Source organism: Schistocerca nitens, chromosome 9, assembly GCF_023898315.1.
Source record: "Schistocerca nitens isolate TAMUIC-IGC-003100 chromosome 9, iqSchNite1.1, whole genome shotgun sequence".
Classification (NCBI taxonomy): domain Eukaryota; kingdom Metazoa; phylum Arthropoda; class Insecta; order Orthoptera; family Acrididae; genus Schistocerca; species Schistocerca nitens.
In genome coordinates this window covers 37,991,419-38,006,318 of record NC_064622.1, presented here as the reverse complement: position 1 = coordinate 38,006,318, position 14,900 = coordinate 37,991,419, and the positions used below count along the sequence as shown (strand labels likewise).

At 42.4% G+C, this 14,900-nt stretch overlaps 1 protein-coding gene across 1 annotated transcript; it reads left to right on the top strand.

The window, feature by feature from the left end:
* Positions 1 to 11,744: 11,744 nt before the first annotated feature.
* On the top strand, positions 11,745 to 14,690 carry LOC126203177 (cuticle protein 9.5-like). Its single transcript, XM_049937418.1, has 2 exons — positions 11,745 to 11,871; positions 14,264 to 14,690. Exons 1-2 carry the CDS (start codon positions 11,755 to 11,757, stop codon positions 14,561 to 14,563), a joined length of 417 nt encoding a protein of 138 aa, XP_049793375.1. The 5' UTR covers positions 11,745 to 11,754; the 3' UTR covers positions 14,564 to 14,690.
* Positions 14,691 to 14,900: the final 210 nt, after the last annotated feature.

The following is a 14,900-nucleotide window of genomic DNA, read 5'->3' as shown; positions in this document are numbered from 1 at the left end:
GGGAACCAGAGCATTTGCATGTACTCATAGGCGGTTGCAGAATGCTTATGGACACCTGTCAGTGAACAAAAGCACGACGAATCATTGTGTGAGACGTCTCTCATCATCTCAACAAGATCGCGGGACCCCGTCTGAGCCCCGCGTGCCGGTCGGCCGCTCACAGTTTTGACTCTTGCAATATTGGCACGTGCGGACACTTCATCGTGTTCATCACCACAAAAATACAAACGAACTTCTCATTCTCCATGAAAACACAACGCCTCACGAAGTCTGCACACCCAACAGGAGCTCACAAAACTGCATTGGACTGTTCTTCCTCTTCCTCATTTCATCATCATTCATGAAAAGTGACGAGATTTGGCTGATCAAAGGTTGGGAATTTTTACGGGCGCTGATTGCCACGCGGTTGAGCGCCCCACAAAACCAAACATCATCATCGTCATCATCATCATCTTCCTCTTCCATCCTACAGACAGGGTTTAGCAATTTTCCAATTTCCATCTGTTTGACCCAATGAAGGATGCATTCGGGGGAAGCATTACTTGTGCGATGGGGAGATTACTGATACAGACAGACATTGGCTCCGACGTCGACTGGTAGAGTGGAACCACTCGGGCATACAGGCCCTCACAATAAGGTGGCGACCGGCCGTCACATTGAACAAAGGTTATGTTGGGAAACGGGGTTTTGTAGCCAAAACAATGGAGAATAATACGGCGTATTGGAATCCCGAATAGAGACAACCCGCTTTAAGAAAAAAAAGTGTAAAATTACTTACGTAGCACTCCGCGTATTAAGGAAACTGCTCAAATACATTTACATTTATAGACAGTTTACAGCTCAAAATTACAAGTTAATTAGTATGAATTACTATATGGGGTAGTGTAAATTATGTAGCTGCTTCTATTATTTAAAGAACATAGGGCAATTACAAAAGACAGCTCATGTAGAGTAAACATTTTCAAGTGCAAACTTTAAAAATTACGTAAGAAAATTGGTATGAGTAGGGAAAGCAGAGCGTTAAAAACTTGGTACAAAAACAGTCTTTTTGTAGTTAATATACCTGTCTCAAGGGCAACGTAAAATTTTTGAAATAGAAACATTTATAACTTTGATAATATTTTAAGGAACGTACTAAAAGTTTGTAGCTCTTATGATGTAATATCGAGAGGCGTATGTGCACGAATCATGAACTAGGGTCAATAGGACTCACTACAGCAAGAGTTCGTCTTTGATGACTTCACCGTCGACGAGACGTTAAACTTAAATCTTTCCTCTCTATAAGAAGATATCGATAAAGACAGAATGTCGCAGATGCATGTATCAGTTACCACATATGTGTAAGGTTTGTCAGTTACCTGCGAAATACTAGGATACTCAAAGAATGAAAATTAGTATTACAAGAAGGTGTGTTACTGAGCCATCTCCGTAAATATTCACTTAGCACGAAGGGAAGATGACACCAATTGAGATGTCTTAAAAAATCTTAATTGTACCAAACATGTACAAGGTTAACTGATTCATGAATTAAATGACTCATCTTATGCCTGATAGCAATTGCTCTTCACAAAAGTTGCAACGCAAAGGGGGGTAATTGTTGGTGTTGTGGTCTTCAGTCCAGAGACTGGTTTGACGCAGCCCTCCACATTACTCTATGCTGTGCAAGCCTCTTCATCTCCCAGTACCTACTGCAACCTACATCCTTCTGAATCTGCTTACTGTATTCATCTCTTGGTCTCCGTCTACGATTTTTACCCTCCGTGCTGCCCTCCAGTACTAAATTGGTGATCCCTTGAAGCCTCAGAACATATCCTACCAACCGATCCCTTCTCCTAGCCCAGTTGTACCACAAACTCCTCTTCTCCCCAATTCTATCCAGTACCTTCTCATTAGTTATGTGACCTACCCATCTAATCTTCAGCATTCTTCTGTAGCACATTTCGAAAGATTCTATTCTCTTCTTGCCTAAGCTATTTATCGTCCATGTTTAACTTGCATACATGGCTACACTCCATACTAATGCTTTCAAAAACGACTTCCTGACACCCAAATCTATACTTGATGTTAACAAATTTCTCTTCTTCAGAAACTCTTTCTTTGCCATTGCCAGTCTACAATATATATCCTCTCTACTTCGAACATCATCAGTTATTTTGCTCCCCAAATACCAAAACACACTTACTACTTTAAGTGTCTCATTTCCTAATCTAATACCCTCAGCATCACCCGATTTAATTCGACTACATTCCATTATCTTCGGTTTGCTTTTGTTGATGTTCATCTTATATCCTCCTTTCAAGACACTTCCCATTCCGTTTTATTTGTTATCCATGGATTTTAAATCCTACACCAAATTTTTCTCTTCTTTCCTTTACTGCTTGCTCTGTATACAGATTGTATAACATCGGGGATAGGTTGCAACCCTGTCTCACTCCCTTCCCAACCACTGCTTCCCTTCCATGCCCCTTGTCTCTTAAAACTGCCTTCTGGTTTCTGTACAAATTGTAAATAGCCTGTCGCTCCATGTATTTTACCCCTGCCACCTTCAGAATTTGAAAGAGGGTATTCCAGTCAACATTGTCAAAAGCTTTCTCTAAGTCTACAAATGCTAGAAACGTAGTTTTGCCTTTCCTTAATCTATCTTCAATCCACTTAGGTCTTTCAGTGCTCTGTCAAACTCTTCACGCAGTATCTTATCTCTCATTTCATCTTCATCTTCTTCCATTTCCATAATATTGTCCTCAAATACATCGGCCTTGTATAGACCCTCTATATACTCCTTCCACCTTTCTAGTTTTCCTTCTTTGCTTAGAACTGGGTTTCCATCTGAGCTTTTGATATTCATACAAGTGGTTTTCTTTTCTCCAAATGTCTCTTTAATTTTCCTGTAGGCTGTATCTATCTTAACCCTAGTGATATATGCCTGTAAATCCTTACATTTGTCCTCTAGCCATCCCTGCTTAGTCATTTTGCACTTCTTGTCGTTCTCATTTTTGAGACGTTTGTATTCCTTTTGCCTGCTTAATTTATTGTATTTTTATATTTTCTCCTTTCATCAATTAAATTCGATATATCTTCTGTTACCCAAGTATATCTATTAGCCCTCGTCTTTTCACCTACTTGATCCTCTGCTGCCTTCATCATTTCATCCCTCAAAGTTACCCACTCTCCTTCTACTGTATTTCTTTCCCCCATTCTTGTCAATCGATCCCTAATGCACTTCCTGAAACACTCTACAACCTCTGGTTCTGCCAGTTTATCCAGTTCCCATCACCTTAAATTCCCAGCTTTTCGCAGTTTCTTCAGTTTTAATCTATAGTTCATAACCAATACATTGTGGTCAGAGTCCACATCTCCCCCTTGAGATGTCTTACAATTTAAAACCTGGTTCCTGAATCTCTGTCTTACCATTATATAATCTATCTGATACCTTCTAGTATCTCCAGGATTCTTCCATGTATACAACCTTCTTTCATGATTCTTGAACCAAGTGATAGCTATGATTAAGTTATGCTCTGTGCAAAATTCTACCAGACGGCTTCCTCTTTCATTTCTTACCCCCAATCCATATTCACCTACTATGTTTCCTTCTCTCCGTATTCCCACTCTCGAATTCCAGTCACCCATGACTATTAAATTTTCGTCTCCCTTCACTATCTGAATAATTTCTTTTATCTCATCATACATTTCATCAATCTCTTCGTCATCTGCGGAGCTAGTTGTCATATAAACTTGTACTACTGTGGTAGGCGTGGGCTTCGTGTCTATCTTGGCCACAACAAAGCGTTCACTATGCTGTTTGTAATAGCTTACTCGCCCTCCTACTTTTTTTATTCATTATTAAACCAACTCCTGCATTACCTCTATTTGATTTTGTATTTATAACCCTGTATTCACCTGACCGGAAGTCTGGTTCCTCCTGTCACCGAACTTCACTAATTCACACTAAATATAACTTTAACCTATCCATTTCCCTTTTTAAAATTTCTAACCTACCTGTCCGATTAAGGGATATAACATTCCACGCTCCGATCCGTAGAACGCTAGTTTCCTTTCTCCTCATAACGACGTCCTCCTGAGTAGTCCCCACCCGGACTTTTTTACCTCCGGAATATTTTCCCAAGAGGATGCCATAATCTTTTAACCATACAGAAAAACTGCAAGCCCTGGGGAAAAATTACGGCTATAATTTCCGGTTGCTTTCAGCCGTTCGCAGTACCAGCACAGTAAGGCCGTTTTGGTTAGTGTTACAAGGCCAAATAGGTCAATCATTCAAACTGTTACCCCTGCAACTACTGAAAAGGCTGCTGCCACACGTTGGTCTGTCCTCTCAACAGAAACTCCTCCATTGTGGTTGCACCTACGGTACAGCTATCTGTATCGCTGAGGCACGCAAGACCCCCCACCAACGGCAAGGTCCATGGTTCATGCGGGGTAGTATATAACAAAATTTAAATTCTTGTCCGTAACTAATATAGTAGGTAGAACACTCGTACATGATTTGTAGGTGTAGCGAAAGCAGCTACACCGGGCTGTCTCTATTGGCAGCAGAAACGGCTCTAACTGAGCTTGAATGACAATTACAGATATGGCATTCGTTTGCTGCTTCCGCTCAATGACAGAGATTATCAATCTTAGTGACTGATGAGACATGACACGTCACGCTTTCTGTCACATTCTTACACGAAGTGTTCCACAAATAAAAGTGTAATTGTGCTTTCGGCGTCTCAATGAGAAAACCTATGCGTAATCTTTCCTTATGTTTTTATGGATACGGTGTACGGTGTACTAAACAACGTTACATCAGTATTTACACCATTTGAAGACTTATTACCTCAAAGTACATTTGGCAAGCCATTGATGCTTATTTTCATAGTCAGGTATTGAAGTGTGGACGCATGGACGTAAAATGTTTAAGTTACCACATACAAAAATATCTTGACTTATACCCGTTACATTTTGAATACAGAATGTAATACGTACTACTACATCATTAGCCATACCTACTTTGTGGAGATGTGCTGAAATGTTAATCATTTGTACAGAGAGAGATGGCGCAGTGGTTAACACATTGGAGTCGCATTCGCGTGGACGACAGTTCAAACCCGCGTCTGGCCATCCAGATTTAGGTTTTCCGTGACTTCCCTAAATCACTCCCGGGAAAATTCTAGAATGTTTGCTTTGAAACGGTACGGCCAAGACCCTTCCCTGTCTCTTGTGCTCCTTCTCTAATGACCTCAGTGTCAATCTTCCTTTCTTCCTTTTTGCCAACCATTTGCTTATCCAATCTTGTTCTCTTTACACTGATGTAGTTTTATCTGCCTGTAGTGCATTTCTTAATTAACAAGCAGTATGCCGGTATTTACAGAAGGCTGTGCGTTAATTCACAAAGCGATGTCACATTTTCGTGGGGAGAGATTGCTTTGGATGTTCCATAAGGATCGACACAGTTGAATTATGAAAATATCGTACAAACATCGCTCCCAGTCGTAACATTTGTTTCCTACGTAAATCATTTAATCGGAACCATGTTTCGAGGCTAGACGTCACATCAGACTACAACGGCAGTAAGTGCAAATATGTGTTAAAGTTCCTTTGTATAGACATGGTGTGTGTTGTGGTCTTCGTATGTACTGTGGGCATCTTCGTTGCTGTGGCGTGGCACATTACATTTCTGCTCATTGTGAATAACCCATATTTTCCTTTGAATAAATTAACAGAAATATTTCTGTGAAGCTGAGTGAGTAAATATCAACAGATTTTGTGTAAGTTATTAACTGGTTTTGCAGAAGTGGGCCTTTGGAGAAGCACAGCTCTTTTATTACACTCCAAACTTCATTACCTATGGCTAATCTAGTGTACACACTTAAAGTTCAAATGGCTCTGAGCACTATGGGACTCAACTGCTGTGGTCATCAGTCCCCTATAACTTAGAACTACTTTAACCTAACTAACCTAAGGACATCACACACATCCATGTCCGAGGCAGGATTTGAACCTGCGACCGTAGCAGCAGCGCGGCTCCGGACTGGAGCGCCTAGAACCGCGACACTTAAAGTAATAACCATAATAAACAGAAAGTAAGTTGTATCTTCTCGGATGCTTATAAGTATGGAAACTTAAACTGAGAAACCAGCAAAAGCATTTAGGATCAGATAATTTTGTAAAAAGAAGCTCTTAGTTGGCATACAAGTCAGTTAGTTAATATAACATCTCATGCACTGGTATTGTAGAGTACAATATTTTGGCATAACTCATTCCTTTGACAAAAAGGACTATCTCCCCAAATGTACTCACATTTGTCACGTTATTGGCAGATAACAACAGCGATTAGCTTTTTTGTAATAAAAAAAAGCACTGTCCACTGTCTCTTAAGAGTCAAACACTTGCATAACATACTTCTGTAGTTTGTAAGGGATGCTTTTCTGGACAGTTGTGTGATGCAGTAAATCGTACGCTTCACGTATTACTGGCTCTCTGGAACCTCTGAATCAGCGAATTTTTTGTCCGGCAAGACGTATTTTCTTATTGTTGTACGTGTTGTTTACAATGCCCAATCGGTACCTGTCACGAGCCATTATACAAGGAGGTTCGGATGGGACTGAACGGTCAGGCGTAACTGCATAGTACATAAATTACTTGAACAGTTTGCTAAAGTCGGCTGCGTGGGTAACAGTGAATAACGATCCATGGTATTCTCGGAATGTGTGCATAACTACATGTGAAATCCGTGGACAAAACAGCATCATCGTTCTTTATCATTGGCTTCCGTTGGTGGAACACGTCATTTGAATAGGCTACTGTGGTCTGTTATAACGTGAAAGATTAATTCAGAAAAGCAATATAGCCATGGCAAACGTCGGCACGACGTGGAATAAATTTAACAATTAATATAAGCGTGATTGTGTCTAGGCACTCTGAAGAAAGATAAAATGATATCAGGTGTCATCTTTTAAAATAAGTATTATTCCACCTACATTTGTGGAGCCTTAACATTCAAAAGCTAAAGAGAAACGTTTTTACACTGGTGTCCAAAATTAAAGCAACAAATCAGTATTTCCCAACAAATCAGTATTTCCCCGTCCTGTATATAACTAATCATATAATCATACAAATAGTCAACAGATGGCCGTACGATCGTGTCCTTCACAGAAGATGGCACTCTGGTCAACGGACAACCCACGCAAACGATGACGTCAGGGCATCTATCAAACGGGATAGTGTTTATCGAGTAGTCCCACGTCCACAATCGCTATGTACACAGTCACAGACGGTGCAATATGGCACGGAAAGGATATTTACCAGGCTCTCTGCGATGGAGGGCCATAGGAAAAATGGAAGCCGAACAGTCGCTAACTGATGTGGCCTGATGGCTTAATGTGAATCGCTCTGTTCTTTTCCGGATGTGGTGACAATTTATACAGATCGAAACTGTATCCCGAAGATTAGGGCGGGGCCGGCCAAGTGTAGTATCAGAAAGAGAGAACCGTTATTTGGCTGTAACGACACGACGATAACGCCTTATAACTGCGAGGCAACTGGCATCTGATCTCGCAGCACCCACTGGACGTGCTGTAGCGAGGCAAACGGTGTACAGAAAGCTTCGGCAGAGTGGCCTTTATTGTCGGAGACCTGCTGTATGTGTACCTCTGACGTCTAGAATGAAGCCGTCAACTTGCTAGCTGGACGGTCGAACAGTTGGCCAATGTTGTTTTCACAGATGAGGTCCGATTTAGTCTGCAGAGTGATTCCCGACGGATTCTCGTCTGGAGGGAACGTGGAACACGATTTGGGTACACAAGCATTGCGGAAAGACACTGATATCGAGGATGATAATTATTGTGGGTATGGATTACGTTGACCACTCGAACACCTCTTCACCAAATTGTACGGTTAGATCGTGACGAGATCTTGGGACCTCATATGAGGCTGTTGCGAGGTGCTGTGGGGCCAGACTTCGAATTGCTGGACGATAACGCGCGACCTCCGCGTGGGTGATGTTTCCTTGGAGACGGAAGGTATTGCACGCATGGCGTGGTCTTTTCGCTCTCCCGATTTGAATCCAATAGAGCACGTCTGGGATACACTAGGGAGCCGAACTGCATCACGTCGGCATCCACCAGCCGCTCTCCAAGAATTGCGAGCAACACAGCAGTAACAATGGGCGTTATTTCCTCAACATGACATTGATAGTATGACTCACAGCATGCCCTGTCATTTGTCAGGCCTGTACTGCTGCCAGAGGTGGTCACACCCCGTACCGAGCTTTAAGCAGTTGTCGCAATGTGTGTGTAAATCCGTTACGGTGGAAAAATCTAAGACCATTTTTGTCTACCGCTATGCTTGTTGCAGTTGTTCTGTATTCTTTATATTGCTCAGGTGATTAACATAACCTGATTATAGTGTTTTATGAGAAGATAAACGCAACCCTGCAAAATTTCCGCTTGTTTCTTTAATTTTGGACAGCATTATATATTAATCACCACGACCAAATGGGTCAAATGGTTCAAATGGCTCTGAGCACTATGCGACGTAACTTCTGAGGTCATCAGTCGCCTGGAACTTAGAACTATTTAAACCTAACTAACCCAAAGACATCACACACATCCATGCCCGAGGCAGGATTCGAACCTGCGACCGTAGCGGTGGCTCGGCTCCAGACTGTAGCGCTTAGAACCACGCGGCCACTCCGGCCGGCAACAACACCAAAGTTATTTCGCAACGAAGCATTTGCTCTTTTAACAGTCACTGAAAAATAATGGAAAATGAAGTAAGCGGTACCTAACAAGTTATATCGTTTTCGTTATATCAGGTATTGCCAATAGCCTACGAAATGGTTCTTACAAGACAAACTCCAGCAAATTTCTCCTACTTATGGTGACTCCAGGACATGTTCTGGCCCATCTACATCATTCCTAGGAAGACTGAAAATGTTTAATAAGACGAAACCGGTGTAAATACAGAGATACGTTATGCGATTATTTCACTGCAATAAACTTGATCAATCTGCAAAGATAAGCAGTTATAACTGTGCCTAAGATAAGTGCACAGTATTTATGGTGATGTCTTCTTCAGCAAGTGGGAATAGTAGACACAGTACCACTGTTCATATTCATTCGCTAAATACGATGTCAACAGTCTGTTTAAGTCTGAGAGTATTAAAAATAATCACAAACCCAAAACAAGAAAATTTGTTTGGACTACCCGCTGTTGACTTTACGACTACTTGCTGACAACTAACGCCTCCAAATATTTCAAGTGGAAATCCGTAAAGCTTTCTAAACAAAATAAGCTTTATTAACTTTCTACATCTTTATTCTTCACATCTACACACTATTTCTCAACATACTCACCTGTGCTGGAGATATGTGGCAAGACGCACTGTTAATACGATGTGGATGATTCTATACATGTCACTCATGATTGCCTACTATGACTATTAGCCAATGTACTTGTATTATGTTTCAATATTAACGGTGAAGACGATGGTTCGATAACTGACGTCGTGACGAAACTTTTTTTTTTTGGTCATCAGTCTACTGACTGGTTTGATGCGGCCCGCCAGGAATTCCTTTCCTGTGCTAACATATTCATCTCAGAGTAGAACTTGCAACCTACGTCCTCAATTATTTGATTGACGTATTCCAATCTCTGTCTTCCTCTACCGTTTTTGCCCTCTACAGCTCCGTCTAGTACCATGGAAGTCATTCCCTCATGTCTTAGCAGATGTCCTATCATCCTGTCCCTTCTCCTTATCAGTGTTTTCCACATATTCCTTTCCTCTCCGATTCTGCGTAGAACCTCCTCATTCCTTACCTTATCAGTCCACCTAATTTTCAACATTCGTCTATAGCACCACATCTCAAATGCTTCGATTCTCTTCTGTTCCGGTTTTCCCACAGTCCATGTTTCACTGCAATACAATGCTGCACTCCAGACGTACATCCTCAGAAATTTCTTCCTCAAATTAAGGCCTGTATTTGATATTAGTAGACTTCTCTTGGCCAGAAATGCCTTTTTTGCCATAGCGAGTCTGCTTTTGATGTCCTCTTTGCTCCGTCCGTCATTGGTTATTTTACTGCCTAGGTAGCAGAATTCCTTAACTTCATTGACTTCGTGACCATCAATCCTGATGTTAAGTTTCTCGCTGTTCTCATTTCTACTACTTCTCATTACTTTCGTCTTTCTCCGATTTACTCTCAAACCATACTATATACTCATTAGACTGTTCATTACGTTCAGCAGATCATTTAATTCTTCTTCACTTTCACTCAGGATAGCAATGTCATCAGCGAATCGTACCATTGATATCCTTTCACCTTGTATTTTAATTCCACTCCTGAACCTTTCTTTTATTTCCATCATTGCTTCCTCGATGTACAGATTGAAGAGTAGGGGCGAAAGGCTACAGCCTTGTCTTGCACCCTTCTTAATACGAGCACTTCGTTCTTGATTGTCCACTCTTATTATTCCCACTTGGTTGTTGTACATATTGTATATGACCCGTCTCTCCCTATAGCTTACCCCCACTTTTTTCAGAATCTCGAACAGCTTGCACCACTTTATATTGTCGAACGCTTTTTCCTGGTCGACAAATCCTACGAAAGTGTCTTGATTTTTCTTTAGCCTTGCTTCCATTATTAGCCGTAACGTCAGAATTGTTACCACTTATAAGGGACATTTCTCATTGTAACCTCGACAGAATTACAAACACTAATTTATCCGTAGACTTTTACGGGAAGAATGATTTCATATGAATTCACTTAGGATATCCCAATTAACCGTGTGTTTATCGAACCGTACTAGTATTTTAACCATTTTCTGTTGTAGGAAGCCGACCTCTGTGACCGAGCTGTTCTAGGGGCTTCAGTCCGGAACCGCGCTGCTGCTACGGTCGCAGGTTCGAATCCTGCCTCGGGCATGGATGTGTGTGATGTTCTTAGGTTAGTTAGGTTTAGGTAGTTCTAGGACCAGGGAACTAATGACCTCAGATGTTAAGTCTCATCGTGCTTAGGGCCATTTGAACCATTTTTTTACTGTAGGAAAACTGCAGTTAGTCAGTATGGTGAGCTTCTTAAATTCGTTAAGGCGAATATTGGGGTGGTTCCATTGGAAAGACACTGCCTATTTCCCCATCCCAGCTTCGGTTACTCCTACAATGGCCTCGACATCGGCAGGACGTTAAACTGTAAACTTCCAGCTGTCGGTTGCTTCCTCAGCATCTCACAACTAATAACGGTCCTCGAAAGGCCACCGCTTCACATGCTACTGAACAGTGTGTGATACTGTGGAAGAACGATACCATCATCAAGCTGTGTCGTTCTACACAGAATGTGCAGGATAATTGCATCTTGGCGTGACAACCAGTACTATCTCAAACATCATTCTGTATTTCATTTGAGCGGCGTTTATAAAATAACAGTCACAAATTATTATGCTAGGTAACTGTTGCGGCACCACTGTCTGGAGCTCCATCTTCCATGATCCTGTACAGCGACGCGAGAGAGGAACATCTGGCGTCACTAAATAACGCCGCAGACAACTATCTGCCATGAGCGAGGGTCGCGGTGCTGTAACACCAGAACTGGTTTTGCGGCACAGCGGGAGGAACTCACATCCGGGCGATGCTGAGGTAACGACCTGTCTGGTCCCCACATTCCCCCCTCCCCCTTCTCCCCGCCACCCCGCCACACATCACAGCCACGGTCATTGGCACTGGTGCTACAATTTGCCATTATCTCCCGTAAGCGCTCCATGGGCCGAAAGAGTATAAAAGAGCAGACGCCTGCAGAGGAAGACACACACGGTGACCCACCAGACTACAGTGCAGACCTCGTGTTCGCAACTCCACACCTCCTCATCATGAAAGCCGTGAGTATGCACACCATTCAGAGATGTTGCTGCTTGGTGAATAGATTTTCTGCTGTACTGCCAACTCATGTTGTGATGCAAGGCTAACTGACGATCAGTTACATTAATACACCGATCCTGTACTGACTTTGTAAATGTCAGTAATCATCGTGGATCAGTTACGAAAGTTATCTTCCTTCGAATGGAAATCAAGAATAGTTTACATTCTGAGCTCCAAATATCCATTTAAATCAGTTTTTAGGAAGTATATAAAACATTTAATAAGTTGCTTAGACTGTGTAGGAATCACATGCGTATTATACAAGTAGTTCTACTCCTTGTGTCAAATTTTCCTCAGAGAATGACGCGGTGCGGTGGTCAGGACACTGGGCTTACATTCAGGAGGACAACGGTTCAGAACCCCACCTGGTTATTCGGATTTTCCGCTATTTCCACAGATCGCTTACACAAAACTCAGGATGGTTCCACTGAAAAGGCCATGGAAGCTTTCTATCGTCATCCTTCGATAAACGGAGCTTACTCTTCCTCACTGATGACCTCACCCTCGACAGAAGTTAACCTCGTATCTTCCTTCCCTCTCTTTTTTCTGACAGCTTAGGACTGCATGGAATCGAATAACCGAAGAGCCCAGTTCGAAAGAAGTTCGACTCCTCTGGCTTACCAGGATCTAGATACAACTAGCGCACCAACACTGACAATTGTTGTTATTTCTGTTGTTTGCTTCACTTCCAGGACTGGCTCTTTACACTAGTTGTAAGTCGTTTGGATAGCTGCAGCGACGTACATGTATTTCAGTTATCTGACTGTATTCAAGCTTTCGTTTGTCCTTACCAACTCGTTTCCCTTTCGATTCGGTTCAGCTTATTCATTAGCTAACACATACATCAGTGTAGCCTTCAGCATTGTACTGGACACCATGTTTCGAAAGCCTCTGTTCACTTTTTGATTTCACTGTTTATCACCCACGTTTCAGCTCCATCTAACGCTAACCTCCAGATAAGTGCTTTCAGAAAACAGCTGTATTTTACGCTTTTGAAAGGAAAAGTAAGAAATTTCATTGGTTCAGTGCTGCTCAGCTTAGTGTAATATCTTCTGCTCCTCATGTGGTACCCACAAATTTCCGGATGATGTTTCAGGTTTTGAATTTCTGGGCAGTTAATTAAATATATTTTCTGATGGTAAGTGATCTGTCAAGAGTTATGTCTAGGAATTTGGGATATTTGTTGAGCCTGACTCTTTCTCCACAACATATTATTTTGAGGTCTCTGTCTACTAGGTGGTTATTTAAATGGAAAGCGCAAGTCAGTCTCAGATTTTTGGGTGTGGGCACAGTCTCCATTTTCTGTAGTACTGGTCTCGTACATCTAGGTCCACTGTCAAAGTTGTTTCTCCTTCTTCTAGCCATTTGTTTGAGTCATCATAGCCTTATTGTCAACGTAGCAAAGCATACGTGATAGTATCTGACACGTCACTAATATAAACATTAGAAAGGAGTAGAGGTAATACTGATCTTTGGCCGGCCGGAGTGGCCGTGCAGTTCTAGGCGCTACAGTCTGGAACCGAGCGACCGCTAGGGTCGCAGGTTCGAATCCTGCCTCGGGCATGGATGTGTGTGATGTCCGTAGGTTAGTTAGGTTTTTTTTGTTCTCAGTTCTAGGCGACTGATGACCTCAGAAGTTAAGTCGCATAGTGCTCAGAGCCATTTGAACCAATTTTGAACTGATCCTTGTTGGAGTACGTTCTCTGTTCTTCTTCATTTGCTTGGTTGGGACTCCAGATTTACCTTGCACTATCGGACTTCCTGCACTCTTTCCAACAGCTTTGTTAATTTCAAGCATGGAATCATGTCGGCAGACTTCACGATGAGACCATCTATCCATATCTTATCATAAACTGCCATGAGGTCAATAAGGTCTACTGATGTTTTTTATAATTTTTCTGAAATCCCACTTCTACATACCATGTGAGAGCTAATACGTGTGTTCAACAACTTCCGATCTGGCTTGTTCATGTGGCAGGTATTTGTCTATCGTCGGTATATCCTGTTGGAGATAAGCCGTTCCAGCAACTTGTAGCAAATGCACAGCAAGGCTATGGGGCGGTAGTTTGAAGGGTTTTCGGGAGATTTCCCCGGTTTAAGAATCGCCAGACTAAGAGATATTTCAACTTCCTTACGGGTATCTACTGTTTTTAATGTATTGTTGAAGACGTCTTTAAGTCAGGTTTTTAAATGGAGGAAATTTATACCTTTGTTCATCTCGTCGATAGGAAAAGATTGTGAAAACTGTCTCGCGTCTTGCTGTATTTTTAGTCTGTATGCAAGCCACTACGTCTTGCCTGTGACCTGTAACAACTGCAGACTAATACTGGCCACCTCTGGTCCCTCCGGCAGGTACTTGCTGTGGTGCTCCTGGGCGTGGTGGCCGCCGCCAGCGCCGCCACGGTGCCAGCCAGCACCAGCGTCTACCAGCAGCCGCGGTACCAACCACTGCAGTACCAGCCCGTGGTGCAGCCCCAGCAGGTGGTGGGAGGCCGCGTCGTGCCGGCGGTATACCCAGGCAGTGTGGCATCGAACGTCTACACCTCAGGAGTGGTCCCCAGTGTCTACTCCTCCGGAATCGTTCGCAACGTCTACCCAGCCAATGTCGCCCCCGTTGTAGGAGGAGCCTACCCTTACTACCCCACCGTCTGAGCTTCCGCTTCGCTGAAGCTTCCAGTTCGCTGATTAACTGATCAATTCTATGACGAATCCTAGCTGTTCCATGTATGACTGTGTAAATCCAAATATGGTGAATAAAGTTTTGTCTGTGCCATTGTAATGAGGTATTTTTTACTTCCATCTTTATTTTCCACACTTCATCATTATTTGTTCATGCTCAATTATGATGTAATAATAATGTCAATTATGCGACATATTAGACTTAATTGCTTTGACCCCTGTGGGAACATGAGGCATCCAGATGAACACGCCATAAACCTCTGTCTCTGGCCATTTCCCACAACTCCATCCAGATCTTGCCAACTGTCCT